Raw genomic sequence first — 17,061 nt, 5'->3', positions numbered from 1 at the left:
CGAGCCGAGCTCGAGCTGGCTCGGCTCGAGTCCAGCCTTAGTTGGACCACCTTTGATGTACTGTAAAATTGAATCATATAATAGAATTGATAAGTACATAAATATTTTATAATGTTGGCATTGTATAGTTTTTTTTTTTTTTTTTGGGTTGGGGGTACGAAGAATATAACCATAATTTTGGGATATTATTGAAAAATAATTTTATTTCAATATTTTTCATATATTTAATTAGGACAAAAATATAATGTGATACGACAATTGACTTGTGTCTGCCACACTTGGACAACATTTTCATGTAACCTAAAATCCGAATGAAATCTCAATGAAAGCATACACACATTATATCAATTGACAAGGAGATGGGTAAGTCTTAAAAGATTGCTAGCACTTGATGGTTTCCAACTTAAGACACTATTGATGTCAACATAGGGGAAGGTTTGTGGTTCCCTCTGGTTTGAAAACCATAGTCAGTCTTGGGACAAGTCCAACCGATCAATCTGATCTAATTTTCAAAACAATAATAAGGTATATATGCCTCCGATACACAAATTTTCTCACTTGGAAAAATTTTCAAAGCATTTTAGGTTCAATAACCATCAAAATCATTTGGGGGTCACAAATCAAAGGGAGTAAACCAAGTTTGTTCAAGGAAAGAGCAAAGTCTTTCATTGGTATCCTATGTCTCTTAAAAGGGGCTCATAAGTTGGTCATGGCAAGAGTGCTAGACACTTTCTCTTATAGTTGTTGGACAACATTTAGGTAAGGTCAATATTAGCTGGCTATGACTTTCGATGTGGTTAAGACTAAATAATACTTCTGTTTATAACATTTTTAACGATCTCCTTAGATTTAATATTCAACATGTTTTACACATAATCTTTAGTTTATAGGATAAGTTTCCTTTGAATTCAATAACAAGAAGCTGATAAATGAAATAAGGCCATTAAATATTTATAAAATTTTAAACGATTTGCAAAAATGGGAGTTGACCATAGAATTGTACGTGCAAATAAGCTTCTGACTACTTGCTCTTATATCACCATTACGACTTAATCATGCCACAATTGTCATGAAGAGCAACATTCCCATTTTCTTTTCTTAGTTTCACTTGATCTTCGTATAAGAAGGTGGTAAAGAAATAAGTAATTGTAAACTGCTCAACTCAAGCAGAGAGAATTTTCTGTTCGGATTATTACCAGCAAGTAACCGATTATCAGATGCCAAATTAAGACAGCAAAATAAAAGCCAGTAGCCAGTTGCCAAACCAATTGCATACCAGAAGATGGGTCTGCCGATTCTAAGGATGATTTCAAGATGTGATGCACATGGCTTAGCTTTGGCAATATGCAACCTGCAGGAAAGAGCAAGAACGATATCAACATGTTTTGTTCAGTAAGATGATAAATAGTACTTGAAAAAAGAATTCTAATTGGATAGCAGATGTGTTCTTAAAACATGTCGCATAAAAATCTTGACAAAAAATATATATATGTGAAGCCAAATCTAGCCACAATCAATAACAAAAGTGTGTTAGTGCATTAGGGTTAGATCCAGAAACATTTCAAGTATTTTGCTTATCAGGTTCATGTTAAAAAAAGACCATGGCAGACTTTCATAAGACTTCAATTGTCCATATGATCAGAGAGTTATTAAACGATTTCTCAACAAACTGCTGCTTCTGAAGATACCCAACACATCTTATCATCACTTGCCCTTTATGCCTCACTAAAACCATGAAAGAAAATTCCTGCTCTTGCGATGATTAATGGAAATCTGGCATTTAATTTATTAAAAATATTAAATCTCCAGTGATGTAATAGTTTATCCACTTTGAAAACCTAATCACTGTTTACAGTGATGTCACTCATTAAGTATATGAGCAACATGTCGAGAGACAGCAGATGCAAGTCAAGTACTATATATTCTGTAACACATGCAACTACTTTGATGCAACAATTAAGCAAGGGAGCAATTGATCCTACCTCATAGATTATATTTCTTCGACCCATACCAAGGAATTAGATATTAACCTGTACAAAATATAGTTGATCTGCAGAAAGTTTTTCAGCCTTGAAGACTAAGTGTATCTGCAATATTTTTTCTAGCTTCACTGCACAATAAATCTGGGTTGCTTCCTCGTAAAGGCTCATGAATAACAACTTTTACAGATCCTGAATTTAAGATACCCTCCATTCCAGCAGGCATGATTCTGCCAGTTCCCATAATGGTCATAGGTACAACTGGGGCTCCAGTTTTAGCTGCAACACTGAATGCACCCTTCTGCAGCAAGATAAACAATGAATTTAAGATAAACAAAAGGATTAATATTCACACAAATTTTCTGGAACATCATTTTCTCATGTTTGAGGTGAAGAGAAAGAGAACCAAGGGGGAGGGGAGATAGTGAGAGTACATAGAGTGGAGAAAATAGAAAGAAGAAACTACAAATTTGATAGTTATTTAGTCAGAATCCTATATACTTCTGTCGCCATAATGTCATCCCTTACAAACAAAAGTGGGAATAGTGCCTTCTTTTTCTGGCTCTTGATTTTCAACATCGAAATTCCCAAACCTCAAAAATAAAAGATGACCATAACCTTAAACCAGGTTCCTATTGGTTGTTGAGAATACAAAACAAACAAATTCTAAGCTGTTGGTAAGGGTTCTCAACAACCAAGCATGGCACATGAGTTTCTAGGCTTCTATGATCATATCTAATCATGCCACACGGATGATAGAACAAAATGACCTCACCTTGAAAACACCTAATTTTCCATCTTTACTCCGTGTTCCCTCTGGGAAGAAAAATACAGAGGCCCCCTTATTGATAAGATCCATGCATCTCTTAAAGCATTCCTATGCCGAAAAGCAGATAAAATTTCAAATCAATGGGGTTTAATAGTGAAACAAAACCCTATTTAGAGAAAAGATATGCAAATAAATAAATAAAGCATGACTGCATGGTTTTGAAGGTCAGCATCTATTACAAAATAAATAACTACAACTGAATCAGTTACAATGGAGATAAGCAGTGAATACCAGCTGGCTTTTGCTGTCCATGCGTTTCAAAGGAACAACACCCATCATACACATGGCCCAACCAATGATAGGAAAGAGAAATATCCCAGTCTTGCTTATAAACTTGAAGCTTCTCCCAAGAGTAAGAAGAGTGAATATGTCTAAAAAGCTCTGATGGTTGGAAACATACACAGCAGGAGTATCAGGTGGAGGCAGATTCTCTAAACCCTCGAACTCAATTCTAAAAAATGGAGAAACAGTTAACATCGCCCAAATTTTAGCAATTAAATGTTGAAACTTTCTTTGGTATCGATCCAACAAGAATACTAAGGGATGAGCCACCAGCATTGGCCCAATCAGTAGGATGGCAGCTATAGCAGTTACAGCATAAAAGCTTATTCCTCTAACTTTGGAGCCTAGATTAAGTTCTGCACTTTAAAGGTTGAGTGAAAAAATTTAGTCGAAAGGTTGGAAAATTCACATAAGAAAAATTAGTATGGGAGGGGGGACATAAAATGACTGAAAAAGATTTGCAAGTGAACCTGATAATGCAGAAGCAGATTTGGGAGTCCCACTTCCAGCAAGTTCAGATCTCACAACAACAGATCTGGACAACTTCTTATGGTTATGCAATTTCAAATCATAATATGGTCTATTGAGGTTCTCCTCTTTTGGATCTCTATAGCCCCGAAATACACCAAGATTCTTTCTAGGCATGCATAGAAAGCCCTTTCGAACAGCTTTAAGAGAAAGAAGTGAAAACATCTCTTGAGACTAACTGAACAAAGGATAAATAATTTATAGTGTTTTCATAATTTATAAATATTATATATACAAAAAAGTAAATACAGGATAACATAATCACTCTGGCACTGCACTCTTACATGTCAAATTTCACAAAGACAGACTGCAAACTGTCAAAGTAATAGCAAATAAGAGGGACATATTGAGATATATCAAGTCCTTTCTTATTGCTCTTTACTAGAAAGTAGCTAATGTTGGCAAAATGACAAAGCTACAATAGATCAATTGCATATACATATAGTTGCTAATTTGTACATTGAAAAAAATGCAACATTTCGTTTGTCATGAATTGTGCACAGCACAAATGAGGCATGATCCAAGCTTTGTTCAAATAAGCAAATATTTAAATGCAAGTAAAACCATATGCTAGAAGTTTATTACTTACAACTATATGAACTTCTCAAAACTGTATGTTTATATGAAGAGCACCCAAGATGAAGTCCTTTATAAGCACACAACTGCAAAACAAAAAGTTTCAGCTAATCTATAACAGGATAGAAGCCAAGGACGTCTTCAAAGTTCCAAGACTTGAGTAACCTATTCAAGGCAATTTAAAGCAATATAACAAAAAATCAAATCTAATGCCCCTGAATTAATTTTAGTTGAATGTCTATATGGTGAGATATCTATAATCGTCTCCAAGTATGATACAGTTCCATGACAATAAACTTAGATGGGGCAGGCATACCACATCATTTGTGCATTCCTGCAAATGATGAGAAATATCTGCATGAGATGGTCTCATCACCTCATTTTTCTGATATGATAATCATGCAAATATATAGTTTGGAACGTATCATATTGCCCCATACATATTAGTTCTTTTTTTTTTAAAAAAAAAAAAAACCTATCATCTACGCTACTGGACAGATGCACGGATGACGAAGTACTCTGTCTGCATAAACTTTTTCCACAAATCTTTTTAAAGTGTTGGAAATACCTTTCATCTTTATTTAAAACACTTCATCACGATTCATCTTTAAACAAATGAGTAAAATTTCCTTAAAACTTAACAGATAATCACTTAATTTAGTTCGTTGAATTAGACTACTGTTCCTTTCAACAAACTTTCTACAACTGTTTAATTCCGATTCAAAAAAACCTATCAACTGTTTGGTTCCTGAGAAACTACATCAAAACAAAGACGGCAACCAAGAAAAAACAAAAACAAAGGTTCCCCTCACTATCGCTGAATCTTAATTCTTTTAATCGAATTTACACATAATTTTTAGCAATAATAATAAGCGTAATATATTAAAATCATCAAAACTAAATAAATTGTAAAAGAGAGAAAAATACCGTACCTGAGAAGATGAAGTTGAGAGATTACGGAGATGAAACGGCGTCGTATGTAAGGGATAGGCAGCAGCAGCAGTAGCAGTAGCAGTAGATTCCATGTTTCTGTGCCTTATCTATCTCTGCTTCTGTGCTTTTCAAGAACTACAACTATGCGAATCTCCCTGAAATGGTGTTTCTTCGTCAACATGTTATACCTTTTTTAAATTTAAAATTTTAATCGCATTTTACTAGGAGGCATGCGCGATATTTTTAAGGGCATATTTGAGGTTTGATAAAAGGATAGTGAAATCCATTATTTTCCAAAAGTGACACTTACCCCCTTGAAGGTTAAAATGGACCTTTTATCTTGAATTTTTGTGCTGGGTTGGGTTCAATTGTGTTGTCTAGTAGTTTTTAATCTTATGAAAAGTTGTCTTTAAATTCAAGCTTTTGAATGAAACGATATCCTTTATTAATTTTTTTGGAAAATACTTGAATCCTTACTTTATTTACTGATATTTAGATCAAGCAGATAAATTTTAGGTTGGATATTGCTTTAAAGGATGAACTCAAACCAATCTAACTTATATTCAAATTCATATTTAATTTAAACAAACTAAATTCAAACTGGAATTTTAATTTGACAACTTCGTTTAAGTTAAACTTGTTTGACCCTCTAATGAAACTAATCACCCAGCCAATTATTCTCCTTGTCCTCAATCTTTTGATAATACCGTACACCAACTTATACTAGCTTAAGTTTGAACAAGATATGAAAAATTCAAACTAAACTTAAATTATTCTGTATTTAAAATAAACGCAGCTCAGATCTGCCCATAATGTGTCAACATGGCATTTTGTTTTTGTACAACTGAGTATACATTCATCGTCAATATATATTCAAACTCTTTAATGCACATGCAAAGTCCCGAGGGCTAAATTGGTACAATAATGAAAATAAGAAATATTTAACGTATATAAGCCTGTGAAGTTCCAGTTTACAAATCAGGAGCATGGTTCTGCTTAACCCCTGCAGGCCGTTTGCAGGAGAGACGAAACCAGAGCAAGCGAAAATCGTGGTTTACTGTATGCTCGTCCCAACATAGATACACCATGATTCTTTCCTCGTAATTTGGTTCATAGTTTAATTATGTAATCGAAGAACCATCACCATGACTGCTACCATCTTTGAAAAATGTGAGCTTGCATTGTATATCATTTCATTTCAATAGCTACTCAAACAACCATTTCAGCTTCTTTGACACTGGATGGGATTCCAATATCTAACCTCATTGTTGGCTTGTATTGATCCGGTACAGTTGCACCGGCCTGCACACAGATTTCCACCACTGCAGGAGCCTGCCCATAGAAGCTCCTCAACTCCCGCTGCAGTGGTGGCCCATTGACATCAGGAAGATGCCAGACATATCTTGGCGGTATCAAGTCATCAAGAACTGCCGCTTGCCAACCATGTTGCCCATTTCGCTGCTGGTGCTTGAACGCTCCACAGTTCTGTGCCTTGTGCCCGGAAGGTCCCACATGCACCTCTGGGCAATATCCACAAACCCTCACTTGGTACATCATCATCAGCTTCTTGGCTCCTGCCCTCATCTTTTCCCATGCTTGGAGTGTTTCCTCTGCAAGCAAAATTATCTCTTCTTTATCAGATGGGGCCACTATTTCAGAATTAGGAATTTCAGTTAATATTGGTTTCAAGGGAACCGGAGGACTAGGATCCGGTAGTTCACTTTCATCAGCGTCAACAAATTCTCGTTTTGCTATGCGAATGATTGGCTTTCTTCTCCTTTTTGTTGGAATTTCTGGAATCTCTACACCAGCCTGAATGCAAAGTTCAGTCACTGCAGGAATTCTGGGAATCGTGAACCTCTCATCATGACGAATACGATTTTGTAAGCGGTCAAAAAGGTGGTATGCTTCAACCGGTAAGAGTACATCTTCAAGGGCTGCATTCGTCCACTCATGAAGACCCTTGCGAAGTGTAGCTTTTGAGCCTTTGCATGACTTGAAAGTATGACCAACGGGTCCCACATGGATTTCAGTACAGAATCTGCAGCACGGAAGTATATTGGAACAGTTTAGCTATCAAATAATTCACAAAAGCCAACTGAACAAAATTATTCATATCTGCATCACTACAGAAGAAGCAAAGTTTAAAAGCTCCCTTAAAAACCAATTAGAATTAGATTCCTAGACATTTCATAATCTAAATAATGAAAAAGATGAAATTGATGACAAAGATAAAAGAAATTACAAGCACGCATGCACTGGCACTACTTTCAAGAGCTTCTTGAGATTGTTGATTAGCGTAATCCTTGCATTTAGCACATCATAAGCGACTGGTATTAGGTGTTTAACCAGCAACCCTCTTTTTGGAGGTGGAATGGGTCTTCTGGGTTGGTTATTCCGATTTTTGGCCCTCTCTCTAGCTCTTCGCCTAAGCTCCAATACAGGAACTGGAAATGGCTTTTTTTCCCTCTTTGAATAGGGACGAGGAAAATCTGCATTTTGCGGGTGATCGTTTCTAACAACCAAGGCATATGGTTGATGCAGTTTCTTTGATGGAACTCTAGAATTTAATTGAAGCTGTACGTTACTGCTACCATGCTGCAACACGAAATGTCAAAAGTTTAAAGGAACTAGTAAACTATCAGAGACAAACATGGTTGAATCGGATACTGAAGTTGATAATTTTAAAATTTTCAACTTTCAACAATGCAAATATCAGTTTTCACAGCAGTAGACACTAAACTTGGTGTAAAATGAGCAATGAACACAGAAAATAATCTCATGTTTGCCTTAGCAATAAACCCAACCCACTTGAAAGTTTCATCTACAAAGCTCTCCTATCATTTCTAAAGCAGAATTCCAGTTTGTCGAATTTCAAAACTCAGCAACAACTAGAATTAGCTTTCTCAGTAATTTTCTATTTTGAAAAGAAAATAATAAGAAGATATATGGTTTTCTAAATTCATTCTATGCATTGTATCTAACAAAGCATTTCCAACTGCATCTCCTGCAGCCAAAGGATCACCACCCGCACTGAAATCCAAACCCCGATAATATTACAGGTTCCCATTTGGTGGAAGCCAGTTAGAGAAAGCAATACATGAAGGAATTAATGTTGAGCGAATAGCCAATATTTAAAACATCCTGATTGAACTTCATAAAATCCAACTTGGTAGTCAGATTTTTGACAGTTTTGATTGCCTTCTTTTCACCCCAAAAACTCCTCTCTATACTGTAAACATTTACAAAAGCATTAGATTTTGGTATCCCATTTGCCATCAACTAGTAAAAAATCTCAGCCCTTCAATCCACTACATCAACAAGAAGCAACTGAAGAGGAGGATGAAATTGAACTGAAATTATTTCTTGTACAATTTTATCACAACAAAATCTACATTTTTCTAAGACTATCATCAACAGCTTCAACATATAAGATCCACAAATTATTCTCTATGATTTAAAAAAATAACCACCCAGATAAAACAATCATTAGTTACAAACAAAAAGAACAAAAGCAAACTAAATCAAGCGAAAATGCTTAATAATATCAGCCATGAAGTTCAAAAGTTTGCATACCTTTAAAGAATCGAGTGAGCTGAGACCTGGGTTGGGGTTAACTTTGAGAGGCAAAAAGACTGCAACTTTACCGCTTAAGAACAGAGCCATTGCCCAAAATGGAAACTTTCAACTGGAGAAAAACTGATAGAGAGGCTTTGGCATTGAACTGAAGAGAAAGTTTGAGACTTATTGTGGAGATTTTACAGGGCTCTGAACACCATTGAATTCGATAGACTGAGAAGAAACAAAAAGATAATTCATAGGACATTCATGGGCCGCCCCTAAGATTTGGGCAATGGACCAGGACCAAAATGGCCCAATCAGGCCCGAATCAGAGAAGGCGCGTAATTACTAATCTCACCTTACCCCTTTTAAATTGTCGTTTAATTAGAATTCAGTATAGAATTAGTTTTCATCCCTAGGTTTGAAGAATGTCCTTTTAACCCAGTAATATTAGAAAAGTTTAGTCCCTTTTAGAATTGTGCCATTAACAAATTCTAGAATGTGTTAAAATCCCTACTTTTAAAGAAAAAGGTCCCGTATATTATCATTATTGTTATATATGTGGTGGATTTTCCGCCACGTAGGCAAGTTGACAAATTAGTGTGAATGCAAGAAATTTAGCATGCATTAAAGTCGAGGAAGGGGGGCAGCAGACTTTCTATATAAAGTCTTCTCCTCTCATTTGTACAGACGCCTTTTCTCAATTAATTGCAGATTACTTTTCTTTCTTCTCTTCATCCGGGAAAGCATTTTCCTTGAATAGCTTCTGCTCTTCTTCTCCTCTCTTCTCATTTTTACTTTACTTTCATTATACTTACATACTTGATTATTATTTTATAACACGTTATCAGCACGATCAGCTCAGGTATATTATATCTTTCTATTATGTTGTTATGTTGCTTAAATATTATAAATACGGATATCTCAGTTGTGATATCCCAATTGATTTTTAATTTCTGTTATATTTCTACTTAATTTTTATTTATAATTGTACTCTATTTGCAACCCGAAGTTTGCAAAATTATAAATTTGGACCTGAAGTCCTGCATATTATTTGTAACATGAAGTTTACAAAATTATGAATTTAGATCTAAAGTATGAAATATCATAAATCTGGACCTGAAGTTCTGAATCCTATTTGTAACTTGAAGTTTACAAAATTATGAATCTAGACCTGCAGTCTTGAATATCATGAATCTGGATCTGAAATCCTAAATATCATTCGTAACCCGAAGTTTACGAAATTATAAATTTGTGACCTGAAGTCATAAATATTATTTGTAACCTGAAGCTTACAAAACCAAGAATCTGGACCGGAAGTCCTGATATTATTTAAATGTTTATTTTTATTGTATTTCATTTATTTGAATATTTATTTATTCGCATATTTATTTATTTGAATCTTTATTTTTATTTATGTCCGATTTACAACTTGAAGTTTGTAAAATCGTAAAAAAATCATATATATGGGCCCGAAGTCTCGAGTTTTACGATTTACAACTTGAAGTTTGTAAAATCATGAGAATACATGTTTATGGGTCGGAAGTCCCCAGTTTCATAAATATGGGCCGAAAGTCCCCAGTTTCATCAAAGTCTTTATTTTAATAATGATATCACCTTTGCAACCTGAAGTTTGCATAAAGTGTGAAAAAATATGAACTTGAAGTCTAAAACATAATCAGAATACATATTATAATATTCTGAAAACTAATTACAAAACCAGAAGTTTTGTATATATGGGATAATATATGGACCTGAAACTTCCAAAATTAATCCCAATATTTCTCCTACAAAATCAGCTGTTTTGTAAATATGACAATAATTGAACCTGAAGTTCCTAAAATTAGATGGATAATATTAAATGGGCTTTTTTACATGAGTCTCCATCTAGAATTTGTGAGCCTTGAAAAAGTAACTAAATAAAATATCCCAGAAGGACAAATACAAGGGTATTATCTTTTGGCATCATATCCTTAAAGGATTACAAGCCGAAATATGAATACAATGACTCTATATTTAGTATAACTTTGTAATATTCAGAATCTTTTCCGGAATGTGGAAGATAAAATATTCTCCACATTTTATTTTTGCTCCTGTAGTAGCAATATCAGAAAAGAAATTCTGAATTAATATTTTCTCATTATACATCGTTCTCTGAAGTGAACGCAACTACCAGAAGTAGTTATTATGAGTATGAAATGCCCAAAATTTTTATAATTAAATCCATCATATATATTTATTTTTGAGTCATGCATATTATTTTGTATTTTATTGTCATGTTCTCTTCCTTTCAATATTTTGTATACGTTATAACTAACGTAATTTTTAAATGAAAGGAAATGGAGTCCAAAATTGAAGCATTGACTTCAAAAGCTGATGTGGGAGACATATGTTTGGTGGATAGTGCAACAACGCACACAATTCTTAAGGAAAAGAAATTTTTCTTATCTTTAGCATTAATTGAAGCTAAAGTAACCACCATATCAGGATCAATTGATCTGATAGAAGGCTCCGGAAGAGCCACAATTATGTTAAATAATGGAACCAAATTAAGCATCAATGATGCATTATATTCAAGTAGATCCAGAAAAAATCTACTGAGTTTTAAAGATATAAGAAAAAATGGTTATCATCTTGAAACCATGAGTGAAAATGGTGTAGAATTCATCTGTATAACTAGTAATGCCTCCGGAAGAAGGCTTATACTAAAAAAATTGCCTGCTTTATCATTTGGATTGTATTATACAACCATAAAGGTAATTGAAACCTACGCAGTATCAAACCATAAGTTCGTTGATCCAAAAGCATTTACGCTTTGGCATGATCGTTTAGGCCACCCAGGATCTACAATGATACGTAGGATTATTGAAAATTCACATGGACATACATTACAGAATCATAAAATTTTATTGTCTAGTGAACAATTCTGCACCGCCTGTACTCAAGGTAAATTAGTAATAAGACCATCTCCCTCCAAAATTGGAGGTGAATCCCCATCATTCCTGCAAAGGATTCAAGGGAACATATGTGGACCCATTCATCCACTAAGTGGGCCATTTCGTTATTTTATGGTCTTAATTGATGCATCTGCACGATAGTCTCATGTTTGTTTATTGCCTACTCGAAATGTTGCATTCGCTAAACTGTTAGCACAAATTATCAAATTAAGGGCACATTTCGTAGATTATTCGATCAAGTCAATACGGCTTGATAATGCTGGTGAATTTACATCCAAAACATTTGATGATTATTGCATGTTTATGGGGATTGAGGTTGAACATCCAGTCCCGCATGTCCATACACAGAATGGATTAGCTGAGTCTCTTATCAAACGACTCCAGGTAATTGCACATACTTTATTATTAAAAAGTCAATTACCTACTTCTATGTGGGGACATGCTATATTACATGCTGCAGCGTTAATTCGCTTACGACCTTCTTCTTATCATCAATATTCTCCTCTACAATTGGTTCTTGGTTACCAACCTAATGTATCTCATTTGAGAATATTTGGTTGTGCTGTATATGTTCCTATTGCGTCCCCTCAACGCACAAAAATGGGACCCCAACGTCGTTTGGGAATATATGTTGGATATAATTCACCATTCATTATCAGGTACCTGGAACCATTAACAGGTGATCTTTTTACTACACGATTTATAAATTGTCACTTTGATGAGACAACTTTCCCATCTTTAAGGGAAAAGAAAATGCCTTTTGAAGTTAGGCATGAACTTACTTGGTATATACCTATCATGTCTCATTTAGATCCTCGCACATCCCAAAGTGAAACTGAAGTGCAAAGGATAGTGCGATTACAAATTATTGCCAACCAAATGCCTGATGCATTTGTTGATACAACAAAAGTGACAAGATCACATGTTCCAGCTGCTAATACACTAGCAAGAATCAATGTGACTGCTGAACAGTCCATTCGAGCCGTGACTAATCTATCTACCTCACGCCAGAAGCGTGGTAGACCTGTTAGATCGAAGGACACTGTTCCTCAAAAAAGAAAGGTAAATAATCAAACAAATATTCCTCCAGAAGAGGTTATAGTCCCTGAAGAGACTCAACCCCCTGAAGTGGTACAAGCCCCTGAAGTGGCACAAACCCCTGAAGTGGTACAAAATCTTGAAGAACAGGAAAATGAGAATATTGAAATATCTTTAAATTATGTTCATACACAAAAATTGTGGAATCGTGAAATAATTATAGTTGATAACATATTCTCATTTGCAGTAGCTACTGAAATTTTGAATGATGATGATTTTGAGCCACGTACTATGACTGAGTGCAAACAAAGACATGATTGGCCTAAATGGGAAGAAGCAATTCAAACAGAATTAGCTTCTCTAGCAAAACGTCAAGTGTTTGGACCTGTAGTTCTAACACCTCAAGACGTACAACCCGTTGGATATAAATGGATATTTGTGAGAAAAAGAAATGAGAAAAATGAAATTGCTAGATATAAAGCCAGACTTGTAGCCCAAGGCTTTTCCCAAAGGCCCGGTATAGACTTTGATGAAACATATGCACCTGTAATGGATATAATCACATTCAGATATTTAATCAGTTTAACAGTCTCTGAAGGACTGGATATGCATTTAATGGACGTAGTTACTGCTTATTTATATGAAAATTTGGACACTGAAATTTACATGAAACTCCCTGAAGGATACAAATTGCCTGAAGCAAAAAGTGTCAATTCAAGAGGCTTGTACTCAATTAAATTACAACGATCATTGTACGGATTAAAACAATCCGGACGTATGTGGTACAATCGTCTCAGTGAATATTTGAAAAAAGAGGGTTATGTGAATGACTCTATATGCCCATGTGTCTTTATCAGAAGGTCAGAATCGGGATTTGCTATTGTAGCAGTTTATGTTGATGACATGAATTTAATTGGGATTCTTGAAGAGCTCTCAAAAACTGCTGAATATCTGAAAAAAGAATTTGAAATGAAGGATTTGGAGAAAACAAAATATTGTCTTGGCCTGCAGATCGAGCACAATTCAAATGGAATACTTATCCATCAATCAGCGTATATTGAAAATTTATTAAAACGTTTTAATATGGATAAGGCTTATCTTTGAGCATCCCAATGGTTGTTCGGTCTCTTGATCCAAAAAAGGATCCATTTCGTCCTAAAGAAGAAGATGAAAAGATACTTGGTCCTGAAGTACCATATCTTAATGCCATTGGAGCCTTATTATATTTGGCCCAATGCACGAGACCGGATATATCCTTTGCAGTTAATTTATTGGCCCGATTTAGCTCTGCATCAACCCGTCGTCATTGGAACGGAATCAAACATATACTCCGTTACCTTTGTGGAACTAGAGATTTGAGATTATTATATTCTGTCAAATCCTCTAAAAATCCTAGTTTGGTTGGATATGCAGATGCTGGTTATCTTTCTGACCCCCATAAGGCCCGTTCACAAACGGGATATGTTTTCACTAATAATGACACAGCTATATCATGACGTTCCACCAAGCAGACCTTGGTTGCAACTTCTTCAAATCATTCAGAAATTTTAGCTCTCCATGAAGCCAGCCGAGAATGTAGATGGTTACAGTCTGTCATCCATCATATTCAGAATGCATGCAGTCTTCCTTCTACAACAGACACTCCTTCCATATTATATGAAGACAATGCAGTATGTATAGCCCAAATTAGAGGTGGGTACATCAAAGGAGACAGAACCAAACATATCTCACCGAAGTTCTTTTACACGTATGAGCTCCAACAGAGTAACAAGATTGATGTCAAGCAAATCAGATCTAGTGAGAATCTTGCAGATTTGTTCACTAAAACACTACCGACATCAACATTTGAGAAGTTAGTGTATAACATCGGTATGCGGCGGCTTAACAAGCAACCAAGTTAAAATCCTACTACAAAGAGGGGGAGCGTTCATCAGGGGGAGCATTCATCAGGCAAAATTTTGAAGTATTGGACAAAATGTGCACTGTACTCTTTTTCCCTTCACTAGGTTTTGTCCCACTGGGTTTTCCTAGTAAGGTTTTTAACGAGGCAGTTTAAGCACGTCTAACGCCAACTTACAGGACATTTAATAATTATGTTCTTTTGCTTTGGTTTTTATCCCACTTGGTTTTTCCTTAGCAAGGTTAATATAATTATCTGTAAGTGGTGAAAATCCAAGGGGGAGTGTTATATATGTGGTGGATTTTCCGCCACGTAGGCAAGTTGACAAATTAGTGTGAATGCAAGAAATTAAGCATGCATTAAAGTCGAGGAAGGGGGGCAGCAGGCTTTCTATATAAAGCCTTCTCCTCTCATTTGTACAGACGTCTTTTCTCAATTAATTGCAGATTACTTTTCTTTCTTCTCTTCATCCGGGAAAGCATTTTCCTTGAATAGCTTCTGCTCTTCTTCTCCTCTCTTCTCATTTTTACTTTACTTTCATTATACTTACATACTTGATTATTATTTTATAACAATTATATAGCGTATGGAACTTTATCTAGGATGCATGGGCGGGTCAAAATGATATCTTTACAATGATTGATAGCTCTAAAAATACGAAAAAAATTGCTTAAACTTACCACTAAGAGGAGGTTAGTTTGGGGAATGATTTATTATTAAAATTAAAAAATTACTTAGAAAATAAATTACTTTAAGGATTATTATATATAAATTATTACTATTTGATAAAATTTGATAAATTTGGTAAATATAAATAATTATAATATTTGGTTAAAAGTAATAAAAAAATACTAACATATTATTTTACTTAAATATTCTTGAGTATAATTATTGTAAAATATCTTTTTATATTATTTGTTATATTAATTGAAAATAAAATTATTTTTGTCTTAAAAAAATTAATATATAAGGATATAATTATAATAAAATCAAAATTATTTTGACAATATTTTAATACCTAAGGTAGGTGTAGTAATTAGATAATCGCTTATATTATCTGTCACATCATCATTGATAATAAAATATTATTGAAAACTTTTATTATTTATAAACCAAATAGAGTAACGTAAGTAATAAAAGATAGATTACTGGAATTTTTCGTTACTTACAAATCAAACAAAGTAACATAAATAATAAAAGACAAATTATCGAAGTAATCTTTAATCTCTTTTAATCAAACACCCCTAAAAACTCTTAAATAAGAGCTACTTTGTCATAAAAGGGAAAACAAATTCTCTTAGAACAAGATTCTTACGAATTGTAAATCAGTTTACAAATAGAATTGAATCATACATAAGAACACTTGATTTGCATAATCCTCATGGAAAGACAAACACAAAACATACTCTTCTTAAAAATGGTCATAGAAAAGTAATTAATCATAAAATATGAATTTTATCCATATATTATTAATTTTTTTGTTCTTGATTATATGAACTTTCTTTGATTTTATTAGACTAAAATGACACTTTTTTCAAACTTTGAAAGTGAAAATTCCATAAACTCAAATAAATTATCCCCATGAACCTGGTGTTAACCAACATTTTTAACTTAATTCACCATGAAATCTTCATGCAAATCAATAATCAACCTTTCCTTGTACTAGTTTCTTCCTCCTTCAAAGCAAAATGTCCATATGTCATATCCTTTTCTCCTTCAAAACAGAGAAAAAAAAAATGATATCGAAAATTCATTTACTTTGACTTACATGTTATGACAATTCTGCATATTAAAATTGTTTGCCTATTCATTTTCTTAATTCTCTCGGTTATTCATTCCACTCCACTAACCATCACCAATAGGGGTAGATTTGATCATAGTTAAGTCAAGCTTGAGGTTAGTTTAAGCTTAAATCAAATATATAATACATCATTTGAGTTTGAGTTCGTTCAGACTAATTTAAAATATCATTAAATAGATGATGGTATAGTAAATAATATTATTAGAGGGATAAACATTATCACCAAAGGATAAATAAGTTAATCTCAAGTCTAACTGTTAAATTGAAATTCTAATTCGAGATTGATTTATTTGAGCCAAACAATTTTTAATTGAGTTAGTTTAGATCAGATCTATCTAACACCCTCGTCACCACCACCACTACCAACAAGAACACCAACAACAAAAAAAAAAAAAAAAACCTGAAAGTATGGTGGTTAAACATCTCCATGCAGATTTTGTGCTACACAACCCTGATGGCACCATTCAAGATCGTGCTAAACGCATTCTAAACACTTCAATAGCCCGTTTAATCTAATTGTCCTAAAACATTTTACGACCTCAAGATACTCAAGCTAATCTTCAATCACTTGGAAATGGATTTTTTTGTGGAATTCTCCGTAGGCCAACCTCCCATTCCACAGCTCGCTCTAATGGACACTGGCAGTGACCTCACATGTGTTCACAGCAATCCTTGCC

The 17,061-nt window shown here is 34.3% G+C and overlaps 2 protein-coding genes across 6 annotated transcripts; both read right to left on the bottom strand.

Annotated features, from left to right (window-relative positions):
• Positions 1-926: 926 nt before the first annotated feature.
• LOC123195210 (1-acyl-sn-glycerol-3-phosphate acyltransferase BAT2, chloroplastic-like) lies at positions 927-5,346 on the bottom strand. 5 transcript variants are annotated; one of them, XM_044608861.1, is made up of 7 exons: positions 5,127-5,344; positions 4,208-4,280; positions 3,561-3,758; positions 3,040-3,446; positions 2,755-2,856; positions 2,031-2,280; positions 927-1,351 (listed from the first exon to the last, which is right to left on the bottom strand). In XM_044608861.1, exons 1-6 carry the CDS (start codon positions 5,217-5,219, stop codon positions 2,065-2,067), a joined length of 1,089 nt encoding a protein of 362 aa, XP_044464796.1. In that variant the 5' UTR covers positions 5,220-5,344; the 3' UTR covers positions 927-1,351; positions 2,031-2,064. The 5 variants fall into 5 exon arrangements, 1 of the variants encoding a protein (XP_044464796.1); XR_006497400.1 differs by having other exon boundaries at positions 1,983-2,280; XR_006497401.1 differs by lacking the exon at positions 4,208-4,280 and having other exon boundaries at positions 1,983-2,280; positions 3,561-3,792; positions 5,127-5,346.
• A 529-nt stretch (positions 5,347-5,875) lies between these two features.
• On the bottom strand, positions 5,876-8,927 carry LOC123195305 (APO protein 2, chloroplastic). The gene is made up of 3 exons (XM_044608983.1): positions 8,704-8,927; positions 7,373-7,725; positions 5,876-7,168 (listed from the first exon to the last, which is right to left on the bottom strand). The coding sequence occupies exons 1-3, from the start codon at positions 8,791-8,793 to the stop codon at positions 6,337-6,339; spliced, it is 1,275 nt and encodes a 424-aa protein (XP_044464918.1). The 5' UTR covers positions 8,794-8,927; the 3' UTR covers positions 5,876-6,336.
• Positions 8,928-17,061: the final 8,134 nt, after the last annotated feature.

This window comes from Mangifera indica, chromosome 13 (assembly GCF_011075055.1).
Source record: "Mangifera indica cultivar Alphonso chromosome 13, CATAS_Mindica_2.1, whole genome shotgun sequence".
Classification (NCBI taxonomy): domain Eukaryota; kingdom Viridiplantae; phylum Streptophyta; class Magnoliopsida; order Sapindales; family Anacardiaceae; genus Mangifera; species Mangifera indica.
Note: the sequence above shows the minus strand (reverse complement) of the source record. Positions and strands in the feature narration are given on the sequence as shown.

What these genes read in the sequence shown, in the direction of transcription:
- LOC123195305 (XM_044608983.1), bottom strand. Translation starts at nt 8,793, where the DNA reads ATGGCTCTGTTCTTAAGCGGTAAAGTTGCAGTCTTTTTGCCTCTCAAA. An exon ending in GCTCACTCGATTCTTTAAAG is followed by an intron (nt 7,726 to 8,703) that starts GTATGCAAACTT and finishes TTCGTGTTGCAG; the next exon opens with CATGGTAGCAGTAACGTACA. An exon ending in GTGCCAGTGCATGCGTGCTT is followed by an intron (nt 7,169 to 7,372) that starts GTAATTTCTTTT and finishes TCCGTGCTGCAG; the next exon opens with ATTCTGTACTGAAATCCATG.
- LOC123195210 (XM_044608861.1), bottom strand. Translation starts at nt 5,219, where the DNA reads ATGGAATCTACTGCTACTGCTACTGCTGCTGCTGCCTATCCCTTACAT. An exon ending in TCTCAACTTCATCTTCTCAG is followed by an intron (nt 4,281 to 5,126) that starts GTACGGTATTTT and finishes TTTGTTTTGCAG; the next exon opens with TTGTGTGCTTATAAAGGACT. An exon ending in GAAAATTAGGTGTTTTCAAG is followed by an intron (nt 2,281 to 2,754) that starts GTGAGGTCATTT and finishes ATCTTGCTGCAG; the next exon opens with AAGGGTGCATTCAGTGTTGC.